Source organism: Vulpes vulpes, chromosome 14, assembly GCF_048418805.1.
Source record: "Vulpes vulpes isolate BD-2025 chromosome 14, VulVul3, whole genome shotgun sequence".
NCBI classification, from domain to species: Eukaryota; Metazoa; Chordata; class Mammalia; order Carnivora; family Canidae; genus Vulpes; species Vulpes vulpes.
This window is the reverse complement of record NC_132793.1, coordinates 17,281,808-17,309,379: the sequence shown is the minus strand read 5'-3', so window position 1 is coordinate 17,309,379 and position 27,572 is coordinate 17,281,808. Positions and strand designations below refer to the sequence as shown.

Sequence of the window (27,572 nt, the reverse complement as noted above, 5' to 3'; positions counted from 1 at the left end):
TATCTTCTCCAACCAGCTGGAATGCATGTCCTAGGGCAGGTTGTTGGTTTCTGCATTGCTTGGGCTATAGGATCCTTTGCCAAGACATTTTTTTCTTCTGTGATTTAATCCAAATGTGACAGCCACATTCATTGAAAACCTACAGTCTTCTGGACATCATTCCCATTTTTTTTTTTTTTTGGTTTTATTTTTAAGTAATCTCTATACTCAATGTGGGGCTCAAAGTTACAACCCCGAGATGAAGAGTCACATGTTCTACCGACTGAGCCAGCCAGGTGCTCTCATTCCAATGTCTTTATATATCATTCCTTTCAGTGACCATACCAACCTATCAGATGGCCACAATTTGTTTTTGCATTTGACAGGCAAGGACACGGAGGCACAGAGAGGGAGAGTGGCTTGTCCCACATGTGTGGCTCTAGAGCTCACCTTCCATAGCAGCACATCCTTTACCTGCCGGAGGATGAGCTGTGCATCTCTGAAACAGCAGAGCCATCCAGGAAAAGGCCCAGCACCTTCACCTGGAACCAAACCCAAGGCCACAGATCCTGAGCTGCAGAAGGACTCCCCGGTCAGATGCCCACTCCTCTATTGGAGGTTGGATGAGAATGGGTTCACAGGAAGCAATGCACTCAGGTCACCTGATGAGGCTGATCCAGGGGTGAATCAGGCCTACAGTCACTGTTAGGCAGGAAGGTGGGGGGCCAAGGTGACAGAGGCTGGGTCACTATTGCAGTTACTATCTAGAGAAGCAGAGTCCACAAGGGTTGCAAAGAGTTGCCGTGACAATGAATTTAAAGGGGGAGGAGGGTCACGAAGGGTTTACCACGTAGGTGGGTTGTGTAAAACTTCCAGTTATAAGATGGGATTTGGGGAAAGGAGAATAGGGGGACAGGATGAGCAGAGGCTGGCACACTTTCTTCTTTCTCTTCGGGGGACTTCACAGCTGAGGATGTCTATCTGGATCCCAGCAGGGGCCATTACTCAGGGTCCTTGAACTTGCTTATGTGAAGCAAGAGTGGTAGGGGGGATTGCCATGGAAGAGGTTCTGCCTTGAGGTTCTAAGCCCCCCGTTTTTGCCTCATGTGGCTGACAGTGACAGTGCTCTGTCCATCCCTGTACACCATCTTTGCCCCCCTCGACCTTTTGTCTGCATGTGGCAGACAGCAAGCACTTCCTGAGAATTTCCTTCCCAACCCTCCTTCTGCATCCCAGGCCTAGCCCTAGGGCAGCTCCCTTCTTCCCCGCTTGGGAGCAAGAGTGATGTAAGACCTGTCCTCTGGGCTTCTCCTGCAGACCAGGTCACAGCCCCCTCTGCTGGACAAGGCCTGAGGTTGCACCTTACCCTCCCTTTCCTTGTCCTGTCTCACTTCTCTTCCGGACTCCCCAGGGAAAACTTCCTTACTCCATCACCTGTACCCAAATCTAAACCTCACAGTCTGTTTCCAAAGAACTAACTAAAGATGCTGGAAGGAAAACTGAAATATGGTGTTGAGAAGTGTTTTTTAGGTAAGTCCTAGAACCAGCAAGTTCTGTCCTCCCATAAATAAGACAGCTGTTGTGGTGGAATCACATGCAAAATGCAGTGGGAGCGTAGGAGGGAACATTCACATCAGCTTGGAGCCGTCAGGGAAAGCTTCCTGGAGGAAGTAGCATGCAAGCTAAGACCTGAAGATGAATACAGCTTGTCTCACAGACATGGAGGGAGGGGCCATCACAGTAGGAGAAATGGCATGGGCAAGGACAGAGGGCGGGAAAAGTGATGTGGTTCTGTAGTTCAGAAGTCTCAAGGTAAGAGGCATGTTGGGAGGTAAACTGCACGAAGCTGACTCATCAGAACCTTGTAGGGGTGGAGGGGCCTGGGTGGGATAGGGAGGAGAAATGGAGGATCACTTCAGGTCTTTATTTTGACTCACTGGATACAGTTCACTGACATGAGGAACACGGAGTGAGAAGTCAGTAGAGAAGTGGAGACTGGTTCATTTTTGGATACTTTGCATTTCAGCTGCTTGTAAGACATACAGGTGTGGATTTGGTTCTGGGTCATCCAGTGAGTGTGCTACATAATTTACACGTTTTTTTTTTTTTTTTAATTTAACTCCTACAGAATCCAGAGTGGTCTGACTCCCAGATTCAATGCACTTAAACAGTATGATACACAATGCCTCCTCCAGAAGCATCAGTGTGGCTAAACACCAGAAATAGAAGGTCTTATAAAGTGAGAAGAAGGATGGGGTTGTGGAAGGATCAAATCTAAACACGTGTCTGTGTCTAGGGGACAGCCCCCCTGGAATTGTGTGATGCCTTTCGTTAAAGACCCTGGCAAAGAGGTCGCTACAGAGGAGGAAATTAAAGATGCAGGAAAATAGAAAACCTCATCACTGTGGGGCATAGCCCGGTGATAGGTTCAGCATCGTCTATTCCCAAGTGAGCACACCCCCTTATCCCCCCGTCACTCACCGTCCTCCTCTGTTTGCACCACCAGCTCCTCACTCTCCATCCGGCCCTCGGGGTTGGACAGCAGCAGCCGCAGCCGGATGGTCATGAAGGGGCGCAGGCCACGCAGGGTATAGTGGGAAGAGGTCTGGATGACCTCTTCAGCCTCGTACTGCTGCTGGTTGAACACGTACTGGTACTGCACCGTCAGGTTGTAGCTGTGGCAGCGGGTCACTGCATAGCCAAAGGGCTCCCACTGCAGGGTCAGCTGCCGGGCGCGGATGTCCACGATCTCCACGTTCTGCGGGCCGTGCACAGGGTCTGCAAGACACACACGCACATGAGACATAAAGGCTTGGAGGACTGTTAGGCAGCAGGGGTGGGTGTCCTGCTGAAACAGGAGGGACCAGCCCCCAAACTTATCTTGGCCCCTTAGCCATAGCCTTCATGATTTTTGCCACAGAGTACAATTGACATTTTTTCTGTAAATCAAAATTTTTTTCTTACTTATGTGCATGCATTAAAAAGAAAACATCATTATATAAAGGGAAAACCTGAATCACTTGCCATACATAAATGTTAACCATTAAAAGAAGTGCAAAGTTGTTAAATTCGTAAAGGTTCATCAGGGCACCCTTGAAAACTGCCCTGGGAACCAACAAAAGCACATACAACATCCCACGGTTGGACTAATTTAGACTTGCCTTACGTGCAATCCTGCCACATTCTCTCCCTTTGGGAAATCAGCCCCCTCTCCCTCATTAACCACACTGAGGTGTGCAGGCTGGAAATCCAGCCATGTGTTCAGGACAAAGCGTTCAGTATCTCATCTACATGGTCACTGGCACTGCTGACTACTCCTTACAATTTTCCCTCCTCCACTGACAACACGACCCATCATTTCCCTCCAATGACAGCCCTTGACATTCTTTCTCTGCTCTCACTTTTTTCCAAACACACCCCCTCCAGGACATGGTCCTAAAACCAGATATGGGGGCACCTGGGTAGCTCACTTGGTGAAGCATTCAACTCTTGATTTTGGCTCAGGTCATGATCTTAGGGTCGTGACATCGAGCCCTGTGTTGGGCTCCACACTCAGAATGGTGTCTGCTTGAGATTCTTGCTCTCCCTCTGCCTCCCCCTTCCTGCCTCTCTCTCAATAAATAAATAATTGAAAAGCAAATGTGATCATGTCTTCACACTCTGTTGCTATGTCCCATGTCATCCTTCCCCATCCAGACCCCCATATATAACTTTGGCTGTCTTATTTTATTGCAAATATTCTGTTTATACATCATATAAAATAGGTGCTTTAGTACAAAACACATTATAACAAATGAAACATTTCAAAAAAAATCCCCACATGTGAAGTCATTCTATAAAGCTTAGGCATTTCTTATAATAGAAGCATAACTTCTTTTGTGATCAGCATCTCCATAAGTTCTTGTGTTGACTATCTTAGCTGGAAGTAGTTAAGCAGAGGCTAGAGATTAAATCAGTATTTTCTTTCCATATTACCTATACAGCTTTATCAAGTTCTGTAATTTCTCTCGGTCCATCTTTTATTTCATTTATAAAATGAGGGTAATAATAGTACTAACCTCACTGGTGGGGAGTGGGGGGCTAAATGAGATGTTGTTTGCAGAGCTCTTAGAATTATACCTGGGATTTAATAAGCACTCAATATATGGTGGTTTTTCTTTTGTAGCGGTAAGAATAGTGATGCAAATAATAAGGCTTTGTATGTTGTCTCTATTCTGAAAGTATTTTAAGTGCCAATGCTGTATAGTATCCCTACGCAAATGACGGATTCTATTACCCTAAGAGCATATAGGGGTATTAGTATTTTGTTCTCTAAAAGCATTCAGGGGTAAGGCTGCCCCTATGCCAATGCAACAGTAAGAAAGTGGGCAGGACTCCGTACAAGCTACGTTCCCTGATCTGTCCCTATGGGGAAAATGTCCTGTGACTCGTGACAGAGCCTTGCCAAGGAACATACTTCAGAACAGTGTTCTTTAGAGGAGGATGCCCAGAAATGTCAGGGCGCCTGGCAAACCAGCCCAGGCCTGCTCACAAGCTGCTGGGGACAGTGAGCAGCCTGGCTCTGGATTGACTGAGGAGTTCACGGTCACTTGTACAGCCCAATTATTCATGTTCACAGGTCCTTTGTGTAAAAGAGAGCCAGCGTTCCAAAAGCAAATGGGTGACTTTGAGAATGTGACATTGAACAAGCTGTTGCTGAAGGTCCATTGTGCTGAGCCCACACAGAATAGAAGGTGAAAAGTGTGGTCCCCATAGTAGTGGGGGTATGATCTGGTGTGGTCGATTAGTTTAACAACTCCTGATGGCATGAGGACAAATGTACAAATGAGCAAGAAGCTGCTTGCCTGGGAAGTCTGAGTGTTCCCACCAGTTTTGCCCGGCTGGAGCCTTTCTGCAGGTCCCAATGCCAGAACTCTCCTGGCAGGGAGGCCACTTATCCCTGCTCAGGATCTCAGGACACTCCTCCTCTGGGTGTGCCTTCAAAACAGACGGCACACCCCAAGAAGATCATCACCCTTAGGGCTTTCTCACCTCATCTCCTTAGAGAGTGAGGATGGCAACATGTAAGACCTTTGAAATCCAAAAGTCGTCCAGTTTATTAAACATCCTAAGATGTACCACAGCCCATGTTAAATATTTTTGAGGGAATCTCCAATGTGCCCCTAAAGCACAAATGAAACACTAAAACAGTGCTGATGGCCAGCCAGGGTCTGTCACCTGCATCATCTTGTGACCCTGTGAGGGAGGGACTAGCTGCCAGTCCCACTTTACAGATGAACAGACTGAGGCCAGAGAGGCCCAGGAACTTGTGCCGAGTAACAAGACTAGCAAGTGGCAAGGGGGGTTTTGAACTTGTGTCTATCTGACTACATGCCTAGTGTGCAAAGTCAGAAGGGGTCTGGAGAGAGAGTCGGGCAGGTGCTGTGTATGTCCTCGAGGGAAGCAGAGCCACCCTCTCTCTCCCACCTCTTCCTCCTGCGCTCTGCCTGCCGCCCTTCCCCTCCCTGCTGGAGTTGGGCCGTACCCTCTCCTGCTTTCCCTCCCTGTTCACTTGGTCTCCTCTGTGAGGAAAGATGTCCCTGCTGAGCTACCCTCCCCCCCCCCCCCCCCCCCCCCCCGCCCCGGCAGAGCTCAGGGGCTATTTCTTTCTCTTCTTGTTCACTGTTTCTTTATTTATTCATTTCCCACCACGGCAGCTTTTTAAAAGTTGGCCCTGCCCACCAGAATGTAAGCCCTGGGAGAGCAGGGATACTGACCGCTTGTCCCAGGAGCCTGCACCCAGTCCGGAGACATGCACCGGAAGGCCCCAGAGAGTGTCAAGCCAAAGGATGGATGGCCCATTTTGTGGACCTCACCACCATCTGCAAGGAAAGCATCACTTGTCTCGTCAGAGAGGAAACCAGAGCCCTGCGGCCTGTGCCACATAGGGAGTGCTCAGCTGAGATCTGAAGTCCGCAGGGGTCCAGCGCCTCTGCATTTATGCTGTGCCATGAGACCACGGGCAAGGGGACCAAGTCACAGGGGCCTGTGGACACCTGGGGAGGATGCTGGGAACCGTAAGGCAGAAATGCTTGACTCTCAGGAGCCAGGGACCCACTGGAGAGGGCGACGTGGGACTCAGTCACACTTAGTGCTCCTTTGACCACTGGCCTGTTTTCCCACTGCTGGTCTCCAGCTTCACCAGAATTCTCTCCACAGCTCACCTGGACAGCTGTGCACTCAAACACCTGTCTGCTCTTCTTAAAGGAGGAAGCAGGCAGAGGTGCCTTTTCCAAGAGGGAAGGGATGATGCAAGGCTGCCACAGAGCAGAGACTCCCTCCAAGAGCCAGAAGGTCCGGGCACCGGGGAAGTTCCTTGCTTCCTCTGAAGCAATGCCACAGTCATCAGATGGGCCACTGGGAACTGGCCACAGGGAACAACGGGAGCCCGGCTGGAAGCCAGACTCTGGCACTCACTAGCTGTGTGACCTTGGGCAAGGGCACTTCATCTCTGAGCCTCCATTTCCTCGTCTATAAAGTGGAAATTATTGCACTAATCTCAGAGGGCTGTTAATGAGTATAAAATGAACTGTAAAGGGAGAGAGAAAATTGCCTCTGTTTAACTATGGGCATTCCTCTTAGAGAAAATGGCCTTTCTTGGAGAAGCGCCTCAAGAAGTTTATCTGGAGCAGAAGCTGCACCCCCAGTGCCTTGGGATCAGTTGTGCTCAGCCTTCACAGGAAGAGAAAAATGAATCTACTTGTCACTAAGACTGAACAGGAGAAGATGGGGGTGAACAAGGTAGCAGAATGTTGCCAAGAGCTGAGTGTGACTCCCAGATCTTCAATGGGCCCTTAGAACAACACAAAAGGGTTTCGACCTCCTGTGGATTCTAGAAAGGGCTGAGATGGGTATGCTTCCCTTGGGGCAATGAAATACCCCTTGGGGACAGAGGGACCAGAAGCATAAGGGATTTGGGAAATATGGCCAAGTGTGTTACTGATACCTTGAGGCATGACTTCAGGTGTACCCCAGAGTATGGAAATTAAGATCAAGGAAGCCTCAGTTCCTATGCAAAAGGCAAGACCTCTGGTAGATCTGTGGGCTAGACAGGCGTGGATGACAGTGTTCTGAGAGTTCGAGAACTCCCACTCAAGAGAAGAAAAGACAGTGGCTACTGATGACATAGTAACTGTGGGCTAGGCACTCGCATGCTGAAAACAACTCTCTAGGATTGATAATTGAGACCAACAAGGGACATGACTGACCAGGAGCCACATGGCCAAGTCCCTGGCTCTGGGTTCCCATAGCCCTTTGCACAGGTGTCCAGCCCACTCAGCATTTGTTATGCTTTCTAGGAACTGCTTGTTCATTTATCTGTCACTCCTCCCAGGCTGCCAGGGACCACATTCCATTTGTCCAGCAACCTCAACACATGGTACAGGGTCTGTCGAGGGGCCAGTTCATGTTTATTAAACTGAAATGAACAGATGGTGACCTGTTCTTGGGAACCGAGCTTGGACCCCCTGACTCCACAGTCCCGGTTTCATCCCTGCCATGTCACCGAGCCTTTAAGGTGAACATATTTATTTTTGCATTCCTGCAAAAAGAATGTCCCGCAATCCACACGATGGAAACTAGTTTTCACAATGTGTGATGGACGCCTTCACACTTTCGCTCTGACTCCTCCCCCCAAACCTCAGCCTCTCAACCCCGCTTCTGCTCCAGTGATTGTCTATAGTAGGAAGGAAGAGTCTTGCGTTTACACTTGGGTCGGTGCAAACAAGTTGGAAATTGCCGAGAAACTCCCTGTGTGTGCAGTGGAGATTGGTTTGCTGAATTTACATCCCCGTGTAAATATGTCCAAGCCTAGAGCCCAGGGCAGTTTCTGTCACTAGAAAAAGCCATTCCCACATGACCATCTTCAGTAACAGCCTCCTGGCCAGAGAGAAGGTAAACAGTGGGAAGAGAGTGTGGCTTGTCTAGGAAGCTGGAAAATCTTCCTCTGATGAAAAACCCAAGTGGTTTGGCCTCTGGGTATACTTTCTCTGCCCTTAGACCTGACAACAGGGGCCCTGTCCTGAGCCCTATGCATTAAGGAGCCCATGCTGCCCTCTTGAGCCTATGCCTTCCTCCTGCAGCCAAAGCAGTCAGTGGGCCAAAGCATCCATCTGCTCCTGGCACTCCCTATTCTGGACCAGGATCCAGGTACCTGATACCCCCAGAATTCCCTGCTCCAGCACTCCAAACTTACTTCTGGAGCCTGTATGAACCTCTCCCCTTGGTCTGCCCTTCCAAGATCAGACCTTAGTCCATGTGTGTGCATCCCTAAGGCCCAGGGGTAACCAAAGAATGGCACTTTGGGGAGAGTGGACAGAACCCAGAAATGAGGACTAAAGTCTCCACACATTTGCATGAGACTTTTTATAAAGTCAGAGGAAAGGAGAAGGAAGGGGGCTGCAGGGCTCTATTTGTTCTGGCCTTAGACCCTACTGTGTTCTTGCACAGATTAGGGACAAGTGTGCATGTGGGTCTGTGTGTGACTGACTCACGTCTTCAGAAGCTCCTTCATTCCCACAGTTGCCTCTGGAAGGCAGGCTGGTCCTCCTGACCTCCGATCACTTCCCCTCTTTTGCACGTTAGATCTTACTAAATACCATTTCTTCCTGAAGCACCATTGCCAACCTAATACCTGAGCCCAACTTGCAACCTCTACCTTCCCACCTCCAAACTCCTTTCCTCGTTTCCAGCTGCTAACTCCTCCAACTCTACGTTGGGAAAGCCAAGTGCCATGTCCTGATTCCTCCCGTACCTCCTTGCTCTTGCCCTTGTTCCCTCTGCTTGGGACACCAGTGGCAAATCCTTGGTCAAGATTCAAGGTCCAGAGCCAATACTACCCTTTCCTTCTAATTTTCTCCCCAAGCCTTCCTTGCCCAGGTACAGTGAACTCCTCTGCCATGTTTTCTCCTGCCCATCAGCACATCTCCCTACCCCTTACCCAACTGCGGGTTAGTCACGTACAGGCTCGGTTCATGTTCATCTCACCTGCTCCCTTATAAGCCCTCAGATCTCTTCGTTTTCATAACTAGAACACATGGCTACTTAATAAATAGAGGAATGAGTCAACATAGAAAGTAGATGGTGGGTGAAGACCAAACCAGAATTAAGGTCCTCCATACTGCAGGGGAGAAGAAGTAAGGGGTAAATCAGGGCTCTCTTTACACTCCACTTGTGAAGGCTAGTTATGTGGTTAAGTCAGAATTTGAGGCTTTTTTGTTCTATATGGGCCCAGCTTCCATTCCTGCTGTCAAAGGCAATAGCTGTAGAATCTCCTAATGACCTTAATCAAGGCAGAACATCTTATTAAAAAAAGAGCAGCAAAGCAGATTTCCAAATCATGAATTTTCTATTTATTCATCTTTGCATGTGGAGTTGGCTGTAACATATGTACTGTTCAAAGTTGAACCTACATTGAGATAATTTGGGGCATGGGGCTGAAAATGTGGAGGTGGATAGCTTGTATGTAAAATTAATTTTTTATCCATTTGGAGATGCAATTTGAGTTCCTTTCAAATTAAATTGCAATGGAGTCCTAGGCAGCTGGAAACATTATTGCCAGTATAATTTGATACTGCAAGAGCAGTAATACGTTGACAGATATTTCGATGTGACCATTAATTTGCAATTTCTGCATGGAAATGATACACGAAGGGAGTAAAAGGTAAAAGGAACAAAATTAAAATCCATCTTCCTTCCAGCATCATCCAAACCCACTCTCTTGCTTACTTTCCACCACCTCCTTTAACTTATTACAGATGTTTGGTGGATGAGAATTTGTTGACTATTACCATGGACATCTTATAAAAGGAGGCAAGGACAGGGATCCAGAGGCTTCTTTGGAGAATGCTGGTACTCTCACCATCCAGGGTCACTGGGTCCTACTTATCCTGATAAACAGAGCCCTGCCATGCTGGAACATGTTACCTTGTGAGAAGGTGACTCTGTTGCTACCCTCTTGTAGCAATGAAATAAGGAAGGTAATTCATCTACACATTCAGTGGCTCATTAATTAATGAAAAACTACTTTTGAGCATTGGAGACGCCATGGCATAATAAAGACAACACTGGCTCTGTGAACACCTGGACCTAAAGCAAGTCACATGTGCCATCGGCATCTGTGCCACCTTTATTTTTCACATGTAAAATGTGGGTGATACTCCCTGCTCTTTGGGGCTGTAAGGGGAACTAAGGAAACAGTCTCCACGAAGCTTTTATTTATTTATTTTTAAAGATTTTATTTATTTATTCATGAGAGACACAGAGAGAGAGAGAGAGAGAGGCAGAGACACAGGCAGAGGGAGAAGCAGGCTCCATGCAGGGAGCCTGACGTGGGACTGGATCCCGGGTCTCAAGGATCACACCCTGGGCTGAGGTGGCGTTAAACCGCTGAGCCAGCTGGGCTGCCCCTCCACCAAGCTTTTAAATGGTACCTGACACAGCTATGTTCTTTCACATACAGCTCCCACCTCCAGAAGGAAGGCAGGCAGAGGAGCCATTAAGGTAGAAGTCTTGTATGTTACTGGCCTGGTTTTCGATCTCATTGATTGTTGGGTTCATGCTTTTAACCAACTATGGTTTGGAGCCACCAAGCTTCCATTAATGCATTTTCAGAAAATGCTGTATCTATTCCTTATTTCTACAAGCACATCTTGAACCTCTGAGATGGGACAGGCATTGGGGATGCTTGTGAATAAGACAGACACTTTCTTGCCTTCATGAGACTCAGGCTCTAGAAGGAAATGTAGACACAACAAGTGTGATGAGCAGAGCGATGAAGCTGGAAGCGCCTTTCAGCAGGGGAAATGCTGGGCTTCCAGGCAGCACATGGCAGAAAGACAACCTAGCACTGGAGACTCATCTGAGCCAATTTAATCATGACTCGTGCACAACCCTTACATCCTTTTTCATAGACACCAGAAGCCACCAAAGAAATCTGAGGTGAGTGAAGGTTAATGATTCCCCCACAACTGCATTATTAGGTTATAATAAAAGCAAGTCTCAGGCCAAATTCTACTACACAGATGACCACTTATTACACAAATGTTTATTAGCAAGCAGACAGAGACCAGGTCAAATCATCTATTCTATAAAGTTCAATAAAGTCCCAGAAATCTGTCCTTGCAGAAGTTGGCAAACATTTTTCTTTTCTTTCTTGCAAAGGGCTAGCTAGTAAATATAGGCTTTGCAGGTCAGTCTCTGTTGTGACTACTCACCTCTGCTACTAGAGTGCAAAGGCAGACTATATGCACTCAAATGGGTGTGGCTGTTTCAATAAAAGTTTATTTTCAAAAACAGCCAATACCCAGAGCTGTCATTGGTCTACTTCTATCCCAGGCACAAAATAAATTACCATTATAGTCACATCAGGAATCCTCCTTATCCAATGGGTGACCAGGGCTGTTTGGGAATCTATCATCCCTAGTTAAAGGCTAGAAGTCTTACTGCGTTCCTCTTCATTATTTTTGTCTGGAAAGAGCTTTACAAATATTTTGGCCAGCCCACATATTTTGAATATGTGAATATAATTTCACCAATTAAAGTCCACTCCTAGTACCTGTTATTATGTTGATCAACAGGTCTCCAATTTCAACTGCAACAACCAATTTCTGACATTTAGTATACTAATTAATAAAATGAGGGTTGATGATCAAGATACAGTATCAGAAACACCTGTGCAATGCAGCATTGTCTCTGGAGTAGAGGCTTCTTGACAGAGACACCAGCACATTTTCAATGAACTGTGTGTTCTTGATGGGAAGGCTTGAAGCACTGGGATTGACCTAGAACTATAGCTTAACCTATAAATCACCCATAACATTGCTCTGTTAAATATTTGAGAGTAAATTACCAACAATGTAATGTGCAGTCTAGGAGCCAAGAAGGCTGTCCTGAAAAGAGGGGGCCTTCCGTCTAAATGGTGAATAGGATTTAACCAAGTAAAGATGCAAGCTGTGTGGGAATAGGGGAAGGGGCTAGGGAGCGGGAAGTTTGAACCTCAGGCAGAGGAGGCAGTTTGTTTCAAGTTTAAGAGCTGAGAACAGGGCAGCCCAGGTGGCTCAGCGGTTTAGCGCCGCCTTCAGCCCAGGGCCTGATCCTGGAGACCCCGGATCGAGTCCCACATGGGCTCCCTGCATGGAGCCTGCTTCTCCCTCTGCCTGTGTCTCTGCCTCCCTCTCTCTCTCTGTGTCTCTCATGAATAAATAAATAAAATCTTAAAAAAAAGGAGCTGAGAACAAAGGAGCAAGTGGTCATGAAAATTCCAACACAGGACTGTCCCCCACATGAGCACCCCCATCCAGTGATGAATTAGGCCAGTCTGCATGTTAAGCATTGTAACAATCCCTCTATGTCATTCCTTTTTTTAAAAATTTTTTTAAATAAATTAATTTTTTATTGGTGTTCAATTTACCAACATACAGAATAACACCCAGTGCTCATCCTGTCAAGTGTCCCCCTCAGTGCCCATCACCCAGTCACCCCCACCCCCCGCGCTCCTCCCCTTCCACCACACCTAGTTTGTTTCCCTGAGTTAGGAGTCTTTTTCTTCTCCCTTCCCTTATATTCCCTTTCACTGTTATTTATATGCCCCAAATGAATGAGAACATACACTGTTTGTCCTTCTCCGATTGACTTACTTCACTCAGCATAATACCCTCCAGTTCCATCCACGTTGAAGCAAATGGTGGGTATTTGTCGTTTCTAATGGCTGAGTAATATTCCATTGTATACATAAACCACATCTTCTTTCTCCATTCATCTTTCGATGGACACCGAGGCTCCTTCCACAGTTTGGCTATTGTGGCCATTGCTGATAGAAACATCGGGGTGCGGGTGTCCCGGCGTTTCATTGCATCTGAATCTTTGGGGTAAATCCCCAATGGTGTAATTGCTGGGTCGTAGGGCAGGTCTATTTTTAACTCTTTGAGGAACCTCCACACAGTTTTCCAGAGTGGCTGCACCAGTTCACATTCCCACCAACAGTGCAGGAGGGTTCCCTTTTCTCCACATCCTCTCCAACATTTGTGGTTTCCTGCCTTGTTAATTTTCCCCATTCTCACTGGTGTGAGGTGGGATCTCATTGTGGTTTTCATTTGTATTTCCCTGATGGCAAGTGATGCGGAGCATTTCCTCATGTGCATGTTGGCCATGTCCATGTCTTCCTCTGTGAGATTTCTCTTCATGTCTTTTGCCCATTTCATGATTGGATTGTTTGTTTCTTTGGTGTTGAGTTTAATAAGTTCTTTATAGATCTTGGAAACTAGCCCTTTATCTGATACGTCATTTGCAAATATCTTCTCCCATTCTGTAGGTTGTCTTTTAGTTTTGTTGACTGTATCCTTTGCTGTGCAAAAGCTTCTTACCTTGATGAAGTCCCAATAGTTCATTTTTGCTTTTGTTTCTTTTGCCTTCGTGGATGTATCTTGCAAGAAGTTACTGTGGCCAAGTTCAAAAAGGGTGTTGCCTGTGTTCTCCTCTAGGATTTTGATGGAATCTTGTCTCACAAATTGGACATCCACATGCAGAAGAATGAAACTAGACCACTCTCTTTCACCATACACAAAGATAAACTCAAAATGGTTGAAAGACCTCTATGCCATTCCTAAGAAGTAAGTGAGAATAGCAACGAAGGTGGTTGTGACAGTGTGATGTGAGTATTTTTTTTTTGCCAAAAGTAAACCACTGGACAAACTCATCCTTTTAATAAACATTTCTGAGCCCCTACCATGTGCCCGGTAATGTACAGGATGTAAGAGTGAGCCAAACATACAAAAATCCTCCCTGCCCTTCAGGGACCTATGTTCTAGTGCAGAGGGGGACCATATAATATATGAGATAACCAGAAAATTATACAGAACATCAGCTGGTAGTAAGTGCTCTAGAGAAAAAAAATCAAGCAGGGAAGGGAAACTGGGGAGTACAGGAAAGTTTGTGCCCAACATCTGATCTTGATTTCAGGTCTCGTTCCCCACTCCCTGCTCCCTGCTCTCTTCATTTACTCTAAAGTGTTCCTAGACACAGTTTAGCTTGAAATATTTATTGAGCACCTATGGGGTGGCAGGCGAGGTGCTGGGACACAGTGTCAACAAAAACAGGGTCCCTGCCTCTCCTGAGCTTAAAATCAGTAGGGGAGTCAGAATGAAACAACCATAATGACAATCAGACATGCAGGCTGACAAAACTGCACACTGTAGTAAAGGCTTTGTTGTTGTTGTTTTTTTTAAGATTTTATTTATTTGAGAGGGAGAGTGTGTGTGCACAAGAGAAAGCATGCAGGGGGAGAGGCAGAGGGAGAAGCAGGCTCCCCACTCAGCAGGGAGCCCCAGGACCCTCCCCTACCCCAATCATGACCTGAGCTGAAGGCAAGTACTTAATGGACTGAGCCTCCCCAGGCGACTCCACATAGCAAGTGTTTTAAAGGGAACAGAGAAGGGGCGAGCTGGATGAAGATGGCAAGCCAGGACTTTTGCGTAAGGCAGTCAGGGAAGATGACTCTGAGGAGCTGACACTGTGATTGCAGGTTATCACTCTTCCCTCTTCTCTCTATTACCTACCTCTCTTCCAGCTTCCACTCATTCCCTGGGCCTTAGCTGTTCTGGGGAAACTTGCTCTCAGATGTTTGTCGCACCCACAATGGGATTAGGTGTGCTGCTTCACGTTCCTCTGTGGAAAGGATGCGTGTACTTGGCTAAGATATTAAACAGGGCAGATGAGTGCTGCTCCAAGGGTCCTAGGCAATTCAGTCCTACAGCTAAGCAGCTTGGGGCATGGATGGGGAACCATGAGGCAGATACAACTTAGGCTCCAGAAGGGCCCACCCAGTGGGGCTATGGACCTCAGGCCCAGTGTGAGCATGGAGGCTCCCACCCAAGGACCCCAGGCTGTTTACTGAGCTGCTCTCTTGCTCTGAACACTCTTGTATTGTTTTGTGCTGCTGGGGCTAGGCTCTCTGCTTCATCCCCTGGCTTGATGCTAGTATCCACCTTTGGGGGATGACAGAGGGACCCTGCAAGGCTGGAGGAGGAAGAGCAGGCTTCCTGCTTCTGGGTGCATCACTCCAACATTGCTTCTTCACCCTGGGCAAGTTCAGTCTGTCTCAGCAATTAGACCTGGTCTGCAGTTTCTCCAACATTTAAAGAGCTAGCCTCATTGCAGCGCCTGAGACAACGCTGGCATGTGCCAACAAGTGCTCTGTCTTCCAGTCTTTTTTTTTTTTTTTAAGGATTTTATTTATTAATTCATGAGAGACACAGAGAGGGAGGCAGAGACAGAGGCAGAGGGAGAAGCAGGCTCCCTGCAGGGAGCCTGATGTGGGACTTGATCCCAGGACTCCGGGATCATGCCCTGAGCCGAAGGCAGATGCTCAACCACTGAGCCACCCAGGTGTCCCTCTCTTCCAGTCTCTTAAGTGTTTATGACTCTAGCCCATTTTATTTGCTCTGTCCAGCCCTAGCAGAGCCTGCTTTCCACAGTTGCTAGGCTGCTGTCATACCTTCACATTCCTTCTGTACCTTTTCAGTTTCCTAGCCAGTCCTTTCTATCTAGTTAACCAGGTTTCCAAACTCGGTTCACGGTGCTCTTGTTGTTGGAGTAGTTTTTCACAGAGCTTCTAACCAAAGAAACACCTAACAATTTCATTTATTTGTTAGTCCAAACAACTTAAGTATTTATATCCTAGCAATGTAACAGTGGTTTGAGAAAACAGTACACACAAATCAAAAGACAAAATGCTGTAATGTCACTCATAAATAGCCACAGTTACTTACTACTGGGAGGCATGCATCTGTTGAGCACTGAACAAGCCACTCCTGTTAAATGCTCCAGGCTGACATTTGTATAATACTTTTCCTTTCATCCTACCAGGTACTAGAAGCCCAGCTTTGCAAAGATAGAATGGCATCCAAAAAATGTAGCTCACTCTAATGCTGAAACAGTGGACCACCTCTACTTTGTGGTCTGCATGGTGTTGGACAGATGACGCTATGTTTCATGATATTTGAAGATTAAAATCTAAATGTCCTTAGGTGATAACTTTGTGAGTCCACTGTGATTTCCTGGGCTGCCTCACAAGTGCCTGGGAGAAGCTATAGACAGACAAAATGTTGGTGCCTAGCACACAGTAGGTATTTGGTAAGTCCTTGTTCAATGAATGAATGAATTTGGGTCACCAGTGTGGTGCCACTGCATTGTGGGGCAGGTCCACTGGGAAGAAAAACCTCCTATTAGGGGCTTTAAGAGAAGAGTTGGCTACATGGAGAATGAAGGAAACTCATCCCAGGAATATCAATATATCTGTAAAATCGGACCTTTCAGCTGAGTTAAAATCCAGGAAGACCCAGGCCATTTCCCTAAAGGGGCACTTACTTGTCACAGGGCATTTTAGAGCATGTTAATGCCCAGAAATAGAGTTTTAGCTGTGACACTAAAGTAGATGCTGCTGCTCACTCCGGGTGGAAATTCTAATGTCAAGTTTACAGTAAGCCAATTGGGAAACCAGGAATAGAGAATAGTTTGAGTAGTGAGTGCCCAGGCAAGGCCAGTGCTGATTAAAATTCTGAGTAAAGACGCTGCAGTAAACATAGTAAAAAAAAAAAAAAAAAAAAATCTATGACAGATAACAATTCCTTACAAGCAATCCTCTCTGTTAAAATGAGTGGTATGATCTGCTAACCAGGGCTTGACCAATGCAGGACCCCACTGCCTGAACTTCATGAACATTCTGTGTCCTTATCCTTCCTCTTCCAGAGTGCCCTTCTGCCTGGGGACCCCTTGACCGCCCCCACCACCTGACATCCTAGCTGGCAGGGTCCTTCCCAGTGGTAGCTCAGAGTAGTGCATCAGGTGCTATACCAGGGAGCCAGGTGTGCAGGGGGGTGGGAGTGCTAGGGGTGAGGGGGCGTGGGTCTCGCTTCCTGCCACAGTGACTACTCAGGTGCTTAGACACCAGGGAGAATTAAATGGACACGGGCACAAGATTGCAGCCTGAAAATAAAAGCTTCAGAATGTTTAAAAATTACTTTGGTGGCAGAGGAAATCAGATTGGAAAGAGAGAAGCAGTTTCTAAATTACATGGTTTCAGTTTCCGGAGAGGAAAAGAGTTACGGGGTGGAAGGGAGGAGAAGGTGAGCCCATAAAGTCTTCTGGGCTTCAGTTCAGTTCACATTTAATTCATGGCAAGTCTATCTTGTCCATTTACAAAAAAAAAAAAAAATAAATGAACCCAAAAACAAACAAACAAAAAAATCAAAAACAAACCAAATCCCAGGAAACTAAAAAGGAAAGATGGAAGATGGAGGAAGATGGAAGGAAGATGGAAACTTGAAGCATCTCTGATGGTCAGAAGCCACTGGGTGCTGGGCCCAGATGAGACAGTAAACATTCTGCAGGCCGCATTTCCCTTTGGCAAACAGTCTGCCTGTGAACGAAATGGGAAGTGGAATTAGGAAACAGTCTTCCCTGTCGCCAACTAACCATAGTTGTGATGCTGGTGAAGGGCTGTGTGCAAATAAATTGTTTCCAGATTATGTAAAACAAATAAACAAAAGCAGGATTTCCTGATTGGACCCCCTTAGTCTCTCTCTCCCAGAACTACTACCTTCTCTTTCATTTGGAGAGTTTGGCTTTTTATATTCAGATCTGGGGCTTTTCAAAAGCTGAGGCCGCTCACAGCTGAGAAACCCCACCCCAGGACATTCTTGATCTCCCAAGGAACAGCATTAATCTATAGATACTACTCAGGGCTGCCAGGCCTTGAAGAGTCCTGCTGTGTCAGCAGGCCCAGAAATGCCTACCAAGCTTTTTTTTTTTATGATGTCCAAAGCTTTATTCTTTGAAACGTACAAGAGGAGAATTAAATTGAAGGAAAAATTTCAAACAAAAACCACTGTCAGTTGAAAGAGGCTCATTCTCTGTCAGGTCTCATTTGGGACTTACATAGGCGTTGAGAAAGGACATGTGACAAAGCAAAAGCTGTCTATTCCAGTCACCTTGGGGCAAAGCATTGAGAAGAGAACCCCAGTAGAAGAGGGAGCACAGCAGAACAGTAGCTGGAAGACCCCTGTTGCCCTGCCTGCCTGCCTCACTCATTGGTGAAGCACCCTCACTCAACGTGAGTGCCTCTCAGCAAAGATGGTGGCCTAATTATGCACACCTGGCTGGCCCCTGTAACAGCAGTGGCCCCTGGCCATGACACTGTGAGACACAATCCAACCACAGGCTCTTACACAGCCAGCAAATGAACATCCTTCTATCTGAACTGTGAAGAGGTAGGTCACTATCCTTGACTTTCAACTTTGACTTACCCTTCTAAGGCTGCCCCCTGAAACATGTGAGCCCTCCCTTCTCCAGAGTCGCCAGTCCCAATCCCCTCCCCACTGCTCATCTCCCCTCCATCTGCAAAGAACTTTGCTCACGTGCCTGGTGTTTCCACATTCTCCCTCCTGACCAACAAAACTTGCTTACGCGATGCGTGACCACAAGTAAGTAATTTTACCCTTTCTGAACCTGATTTTATAATATGTAAAGTGGAGCTCAGCAAACCTACCTCCTAGAAGTCTTCTAAGGTTGAAACAAAATTCCATGTGCTCATATAATGGCTGTGTAACAAATGGACCCCAAAGCCACTGGTTTACAACAGGCATTTATCCATGAGCTCATGCATCTGCCTGTCTGATCTCAGCTCCGCCAGGCTTGGCTCCAAGCTGTGTATTGAGCTCAGGTCTGCTTCATGTGTGTTTATGTCAGGGCCCAGGCTAACTGGGCAGCAGCCACTCAGAGTATGTTCTTTCCCTGATGGATGCATCCATCAGAGCTAAGCCAACCCATGCAAGAGGTCTTAAGGCCTCCCTCATGTCACATCTACTAACACTATACTGGTCAAAGCAAGTCACATGGGCAAGCTGGACATTATCATGGCCACTCCCCTGCCCTCCAGTAGGAAAGTGGAAGTAGGAGAAGTGAATATGGCTGCATTATAACCCAATATCATAGATCAGTATGAGTTTATGCTTTGAGTAACAGGACCAGCCAGCACTTCCTCACATTGCATAGGCTTGGTCCCCTGATGGGAGGAAAGTCTAACTTTGAGTCAGGTCACAAGACAGCCAGGATTTTCTGTTGAAACTACAAGGGGTAGGCAGTTGCCTGTTCCACATGCTTTTGCACTATTATGTGCTGTGTCCCTGGGAAAGAGGGGGCAGGAGTCTTACAGACCGGCCTGGAGAAAGCAACCGTCTCATTTGAAGTCCTTCTTGATCTCAATACAAACCTTCTGATCCACTAGCTACACTAGGTAAGTCATTCCTGTCCTCACCTCCCAAATGCTGGCTCAGACCACACCCCTCTAGAAATTAGAAAGGACAAGGGAGCAGATTCTCTAAAGCCTACAGAAGGAACCCAAACCTGCAGACCTATTTTAGACTTCTGACCTCTGGAAAAATACATTTGTACTGTTCTAAGCAAGTGATTTTGTGTTGATTTATTAAAGCCACGATAAGGAACTATTATAACCCTCAAGTATTGTTCTGCTCATTTTTGTATTTTTTTTTTGATCCACACCCCTCACTCTCATTGCCCTTCTCCACAGACACACATCCTATGCTCCACATGTTCCTTTGCTTGAATGAATTCTTATACAGTGCATCATGCATGTCTATTAATTATGCACACTGGAATGTGTTATATCTCCTTTACCTTTTCATCACTCAGTACACTGCTTTTGACATCCACTCAGGTGGCTGTGTCCTGTCTGCCAACTATCCCATGCGCTGTGTCCATCCTCCACAATTTACCCATCTATTCCTCATTGATGGACATGCAGTTTGTTTCCAGTTCATCCCTATCAGAGCGTATGCTATAGGAGACCTCCTCACACATACCATCTTCTAGATTTGTATAAATTCCTTGAGAAATACATTCCTAGGAACAGGAGGACTGACTTACTTGGATGTGTAAACTTAATCCAACGAAGTGCTCCCATTGCTTCCAGAAGAGCTTCAGCAAAATGAGCTGTGTGCTAAGGTTCCTGTGGACTCACATCCATGGCAACCACTTAGCATTATCCAGTTTTTTAAAAAAATGTGTGCCAATATGATGCGTACAAAGTATTTTTGCCATTCCTATTTTAATTTACATTCCTCTAATACTAATGAGCTTGGTGGTTTCTTTATATATCCATTAGCCTTAGTTTTTTTTCTTTGTAAACTCCCTTTTATATCCTTTGCTCAATTACTACTCATTTGTAGGACTTCTTTGTATATTCCAGATTTTTTTTTCCTGTTCATTCTGTTCATGGTGATCCATGATAAATAAAAACCCTTTATATTTGATACATTGAAATCAACCAAATTTTTAAATGATGTTTCATTATTTTAAAAAGTTGCTCCCAAATGATAGACCTAAATCCTGTTCTCAAAATTCTCTCACATGCCAGGCATACAGTCAAGTGACAGCTTTCAGTTCCTTTGATGTTAGGTGTGTCCATGGAACTTACTTTGCCCAGTGATATGTGAGAAGAGACTGTCACTTTCAGGGATGCTTTAAAGCCCATGTGAGATTGGTCTATCTCACGTTCTCCTACACCAGAAGCACTTATTGTAATAAAGTCTTTTGCAGTCTGGGACTCTGAAATCTTGAGGGAGCAGAGTCACCTTGTGGCCATCCCTATGGAGAAAGAGAAAAAGAGAGAGAGAGAGAGAGAGAGAGAGAGAAGAAGAAGAAGAAGAAGAAGAAGAAGAAGAAGGAGGAGGAGGAGGAGGAGGAGGAGGAGGAGGAGGAGGAGGAGGAGGAGGAGGAAAGGGGGAGAGAGGGGGTAGGAAGGAAAGAAAAGGAAGGAGCTGTGGAAAGGAAAGAGGGAGAGAGGGGCATGTACTTCTGTTAGAGGTTAAGCCACTTAGAATTTGGGGTTGTTACTGGAGCATATCTATCCTGTGTGACTATATCCTGACTTAAATGTTTCTTTATTCCCTCCTCTCCCCAATCCCCACTCCTCTACCATAACCAGTCTAAAGTGCTTATTTTGTATTCTTAGGAAATGCATACTGTTGCATATGCAGTTTTCATTTAGATATATGCTATTGTGTTATCTCATTCTGTTTCTTACTCCCACTATGTTTTCAGGCCCTAGGCTGCTGCTGTATGCACACATGGACTCTGTTGATGCTTACTGCTGTATGGAACTCTCCGGATGAGTAACTGCTATCATCTCCCTGTCCTCTGCTCCCTTCCCGGGGAAAGACAGGGGATTTTAAGAAATCCTTGTGCAACCCTGTGTTACAAAGTCATTCTTCGATCTTCTAACTTGACAGATTTCTCTCTCACAGGGACATGTTCTTCTGAGCTTTACTACCTTGGTGTGAGGTATTAGGATGAGATTCAGTTTTATTTTCTTCCACAAAGTGAAAAAGTTCTTTTCCAAAGCTTTTTAGTAAACTGTAAGAGACTCTTAACTCTAGGAAACAAACTGAGGGTTGCTGGAGGGGAGGTGGGTAGGGGGATGGGGTAACTGGGTGATGGGCATTAAGGAGGGCACTTGATGTAATGAGCACTGTGTAGTATAAGCAACTGACAAACCACTAGACTCTACCTCTGAAACTAATAATATACTATATGCTAATTGATTTAAAATAAAATTATATTTAAAAAAGGAAAAAAATAGTCTATTTGATTTGTAGTGCCACTTTTATCATACTTAAAGTTTGTATATACACATGGGTTGATTCTTGAACTCACACTTCTGTTCTATTGGCCCATTTGCCTGCTATACCACGAATACCACACTGCTTTTACAATTATGGCTTTAGAGTATACAGAATGTACTTAAAGCTAGTAGGGCAAGTCCTAGCTGACTGCTAACTATGGACTTTTATTCCTCTATATACATTTTAGAGAGAGCTTATCAAGTTCCTTAAAAATCCAACAGGAATTTCTACCGGCATTGCATTAAACTTATAGGTAAATTTGGGTAGAGAATGGACTGTTTCTAATTTATTCAGATTTTCTTTTAGGTTTTTTATTAATTTTCAAGTTTTCTCCATTGAGGTTTTTGGAATTCTTGGGCAAGTTAAATCCTAAATATTTGATCATTTGTATTATAATTGTTTCAAGTTAGATTTTCTAATTCATTATTGCTGGTATGGAGGCTTGCTATTGATTTTTGTAAGCTGATTTTCTATCTGGCAAACTTGTTGAAATCTCTTATTTCTCATTTTACATATATTTCGAGGAGGATTACCATATCATCTACAAACAATGAGTTTTGTTTCTTCCTTTCCAATCCTTATACATCTTGTATCTTCTTCTTTCCTTAAAGTGTGGGCCAACAACCCCAGCATTACGTTAAATAGTAACTGTAACAGTGGGCATTTTTGTCTTCCTCATCTGAAAAGAAAGGATTGCACCATATTAAATATACTGTTTGCTACATGTAGGATTTTGGCTTGTAATCCTTGGCAGTTTAAAAAAGTTTCCCTCTCCTTTTCTTCTTGGTTTTAAAAAATCATCATAAATTGGTACCAATCTTTATTAAATTCCTTATCTCATAGATTTAGACAATTATGTGATTTTTATCCTATAGTATATTAATGTAGTAAATTACACTAATATTGAAACAAGCCTGCTCCTGGGATAAGCCTCATATGAATCTAATTATTATTTTTGTAAAAGAGTTGGGTTCATTAGCTAATATTTAAGTTAGGATGTATTTTCTATATACTCATATATGAATGGGCCTGTGTTTTTCTTTTCTTGTATTCTTATCTGATTTTAGTGTCAAGGGTCCAATAACTTCACAAGAGGAACCAAACAACTTTTCTGTCTTATTTTTAAGAGGAAATGGCACAAATTAAGGATTAAGTATTCTTTAAAAGTTTGGTGGAGCTCACTTTGAAACCATGCAGGCCTGGCATTTTTTGAGGAAGAAGGCTTGACTGCCATTTCAAATGCTTTCATCTTACTGGTCCATTTCAACGTTCTTTCTAATGACAATTTTGTCCTTTTATTTTTCTGTAATTCTATCTACTTCATATAAAGTTTCAAATTTATATAGCACAGAGTTCATTCTAGTCTTGGCTTTTTTGAATATTTGTGTGTACTGCATCTTTTTTATTGGTCTGCTTTTTTTTTTTTTTTTTTTTTTTTTTTTTTTTTTTTTTTTAGTATTCTTACAACAGAATCAGTATTCAATCTTTTAAACTCCTCTCCATTACATTTGATCCTTACTTTATCAATTTCCTTCTTGTTTCTTCAGGCTTTTCTGACATTCTTGACTATTCAGCTCATTTTTTGAGATTTAAAATAATCAGATTCATAAAAAGTTGCAAGGAAATGTATTGGAAGGTCCTGTGTACCCTTCACCTGGGCACTCCTATGTTAGCAACTCACCTAACTCTAGTACAATATCATGAATAGAAAAAATAGATGTTGGCCCAGTCCGGAGTTTATTTAGACTTAGACATGCACTTATCTGTGAGTGTGTGTGTGTTTAATTTTATGCCATTTTATCATGAATGTGCCTTCGTGTATAAACCTCTACAATCAAAGCACAGAATGATTCCTGCATAAGGCTCCCTCCAGCTACCCTTTTTTACTGACAGACCGCCCTCTCCTCCCCATTGTCAGAAACCCTTGGCAACCCCAATCTGTTCTCTATCAGTTTATGATTTCAAGAACAGTGCAAAAATGAAACTATATAGTATGTAAAGTTTTGAGATTTTCTTTTCCATTTAGCATAATTCCCTTGATTACATCCCATTTGCTGCCTCTTTCAGTAGTTGGCTCCTTTTTATTGCCAAGCAGTATTTTATGGTTGGGGTGGCCTACAGTTTAATCATTTGCCCATCGAAGGACATCAGGGGAGTTCCCCAGGTTGGAGTTATTAAGAAAAAATCTGCTATGGACATTCCCACAAGTTTCTGTGTGAATATGTTTTCGTTTCTCCAGGATAAATGCCTAAGAGTGCAATTGCTGGATCATATGGTAAGTTCATTTTTAGGCTTTAGCAAATGGACAAACTATTGGCCAGAGTGGTTAGACCATTTCACATTCCCACTAGTCTGAACGGGAGATCTGGCTCCTTTATATCCTCACCAGCATTTGGTGCTATCCCTGGTGTTTACATTAGCCATCCAGATAGGTGCACAGTGTGATGTCTTGTGGCTTTCATTTGCATTTCCCTAATGGCTAATGATGCTGAACATCTTTTCATGGGTTTTCTGCCATCTGTATATCTAGCTCATTTGTTTTTAACTTTTGTTTTCCAGTAAATGAATTGAAAGCTCCAGATTCTCCTTTAAGTATTGTTTTAGCTCTGTTCTACAATAGACACATGCTCTGCTTTCATTATTATTCACTCTGTGATTCTTTGTGATTTCCTTTTTAACCCGTGTTATTTAGTAATATGTTATTTAGTTGTCAAATTCATGTGATTTTTATAGTCATCCTTTAGTTATTAATGTCTGATTTTATTGTATAACAGTTGGGGAACATAGTCTGTGTGATATGGATTCTTCAGAATTTAATTGGGCTTCTTTTATGGCCTATCATATTCTATTTTTGTGATCATTTTGTATGTGCTCAAAAGATGCGTTTTTTTCTTTTTGGGTGTAGAGTTCTCTGCATTAAAATGATTTAATATTAATTTGCCAATATATTCATAAGCTTGAGTTTATGAATTATATTTTCTAGATCTTCAACATCTCTGTCTATTTTTGTCTACTTGATATTATTCTGTTTAAATAGATTGATCTCCTAATTTGGTCATTAACTTCCTTCCACCTAGAATGAAGACCATGGCCATCACAGCAACCATAATTGGTGAATGCTTATCCAGTTCATGTAAAATTTTAAATTCTGCATGTCGGGCACTTGACTAAGCACTTTGCTTAAATTGCATGTACTTCTCACAGTTTCAAGTCTCAACGTCCATTGTGCAGATGAGAACACTGACAGCCTAGAAGCAGTGACCACATCGTGCATCCAGCACATAGCAGAACTGACATTTAAATGTAGATTTGTCTGCTAAGTCTGTGCTTTCAGTGACTCTACTCTAGGGCTCGATTTGTTCATTTGCAAAAGGAAGAGGTTAGGAGAATTTTTAGGGTTCATTTTTAGCTGAATTCTCCATTATTATCATTATGTGAGTTAGCATTTACTGAGCTCTTGTCATGTAAGTTCCAGGTTCTGGCTAAGCACTGTATCTGCATCATGTCTGCATCCTCACAGCCACCTCATTAGGGAGGTATTACAATCCTGTTATTGATGATGAAACAAGTGCTCAAAGAGGATTTCCAACTACAATATGAAATCAATGGTGATGACTTCAGGGCCTAAGTGTCTAGTGCTAGACCTTGGTCTTCCAGACTGAGCCAGAGGTTTTATATACAACATGTCCTGTAGCCCAGAAGAGCCTTGAGAGGGAGGTAGTCGCATGCTTCCTGAACACATCTATCCAACCAGTAGTTATCTGGATGACCCTGGGGACTCCGAAAAGAAGTCCTCTACTTTTTTTAACTTGATGGACTTAGCCTTTTCAATTGCTTGGAATCTGGAGCAGAGTAGCCTTTCTTGATTGTTCCCAGGTACAGACCCTCCTAAATGCAGCACCTTGTCTCTGTCCAAGCGCCTTCACATTGTTAGCTCCTTTCTTCCTCTTAACTACCCCATCTCAATTCCCCACTTCCTAGGAAGGCACACCCCCCCTCTACATGGCAGATCCTCTCCTGCTTCCTCCCAGAGAAATCCCACCCTAAGACGCTGCCAAGCCAGACACAATTTATAATATCCTTTAGGTGAGGGGATGTGGGCTTTTCCCACTCATCCTCATCCTTTTATCTACCTGCTTTTTTCTCCTTCTCCACAGTCCCCTGGAGTAATGAGAGAAAAGCAGTGAGTTATTACCATGTTAAGCTGCACTAAATGGCTTTATATTATGGTTAGAGACCTCTGGAGAAATAACGATGAGATCACTACATCTTTTGTTCTCAGAAAAATAATGTGGCAAAAAGGCATCTCTAATCCTCTGTTTTAATTTGTTTTTATTGATCTCTTTCAAAATTAGGGAAACAAGTTTTCTCACTGCAAACGTTATGACAATGCATGGGGAGGTCCTAGTTATAAAGACTAATGAAGTTGGGGCTGGAAAGCGGCATCTTTTCATAAGGCAGAGATTGGGGATATGGTGGGTGAGCAAGCACCCATGAAAGGACATATACAGAGAAAGAAAACCCACAGGAATTATTGGTTAACTCTAAGTGGTGGGTTCCTGAGTGAGGTCTCATCAAAAAGGCCTTCCATGATCTCAATCAAAACTATTGCCCACTTCCCAACTACCATGTCACTATCACCTCTATCTTATTTATTTCTTGGCACTTGCCTCTTGTAGAAATTATCTCATTCATTATGGAATTATTTACTTTCCTGATTTCCTTCACCCTAGCCTGTAAAATGAATTGTACAAGAAAAGGAACTTTGCATATTTGTTTTTCTGCTATTTCTCCAGTACCTAGAACAACACTTGGCATATAATAGGTAGTCAAATAGTGGGATGGCTGGATGTCTGCCTGATAGGATGGATACATGGAATAAATGTTTTTCTCTGTCTCCAATCTTCTGTGATTTCTAAATTTCCTATAATGAGCAAAAATTACTTCTCTAATTAGAAGAAAAAGAAAACAGAAAAAAAGGTTAAATGTAGCATCATCTCTTCCTACAAACCTCCCATTTCCTCAGACACAAGTGTATGTTCCTCTTCTGATCTCCCAAGAGTGTCTGTACCTCTCACTGGATACCAGGCTTGGTCATCCTAACAACTCTAAATATTTTTGTACATTTCCTATCTTTCCCACTGGAGTCTGAGGTCCCTGAGTGTTAGATTCATAAACTGTCAGAGCAAAAAAGAACTTAAAATAAAAGGTCCAACTTTCTCTCTTATAGATGAGGTCAATGAGACTGAGAGATGATCCATCCAAACTCAATAGCAAACAATAATCCAGAGAAGATGCTATGTTCTCCATGCCCTATTTTCTTTGTTCAAATTGTCCTGGGTCATTGGGAACATTTGTAGCAAGTCTAGCACTTTTACCAGGAACACAGACGTACTACCTATGTTGGCCCGGACAATCGGCAGCACCTTCTGCACCTGCACATTCACATTTCCTATTTCAGGGCATCTGCTCAGCTTCTGAAAGAGGAGGAAGGGCAGGCAAGTGAAAGCACTACACCTACACCTTCCCTCCTTATTTCCACCTCCTTGCATGGGCCATTCTACCCCGTATGCCCAAAGTATCAACAAAGAGAAGGGAGAAAACAATGACTCTCTGGCAGCTGTCAAGAGACACACAGACCATTCACAAATGATTTTTTCTGATAAATACGTGCAGAGCCTCTTTCAGCTTTGTCATCAGAGTCATGGTGCTCCAGTAAGGAAGAAGAAGCTTAGCTCTAAAAAAGAATTTCAGTATGAAGTATTTAATGCATATGGAAAGGCATAAGTTAAAATATAATAAACACCTCAAAACCTAGCATTTTAGACACTGAATTTAGGGTTAGGCATTCCCATGTAG

General features: G+C 44.2%; 1 protein-coding gene across 23 annotated transcripts in view; it reads right to left on the bottom strand.

The window, feature by feature from the left end:
* PTPRT (protein tyrosine phosphatase receptor type T) overlaps positions 1-27,572 on the bottom strand; it is a 1,025,198-nt gene that overhangs the window by 388,056 nt on the left and 609,570 nt on the right. For all 23 annotated transcript variants that reach the window (XM_072735832.1, XM_072735811.1, XM_072735820.1 and 20 more), the window contains exon 8: positions 2,461-2,757. In XM_072735832.1, the coding sequence (XP_072591933.1) occupies positions 2,461-2,757 (297 nt within the window). The remainder of the gene's footprint in view (positions 1-2,460; positions 2,758-27,572) is intronic.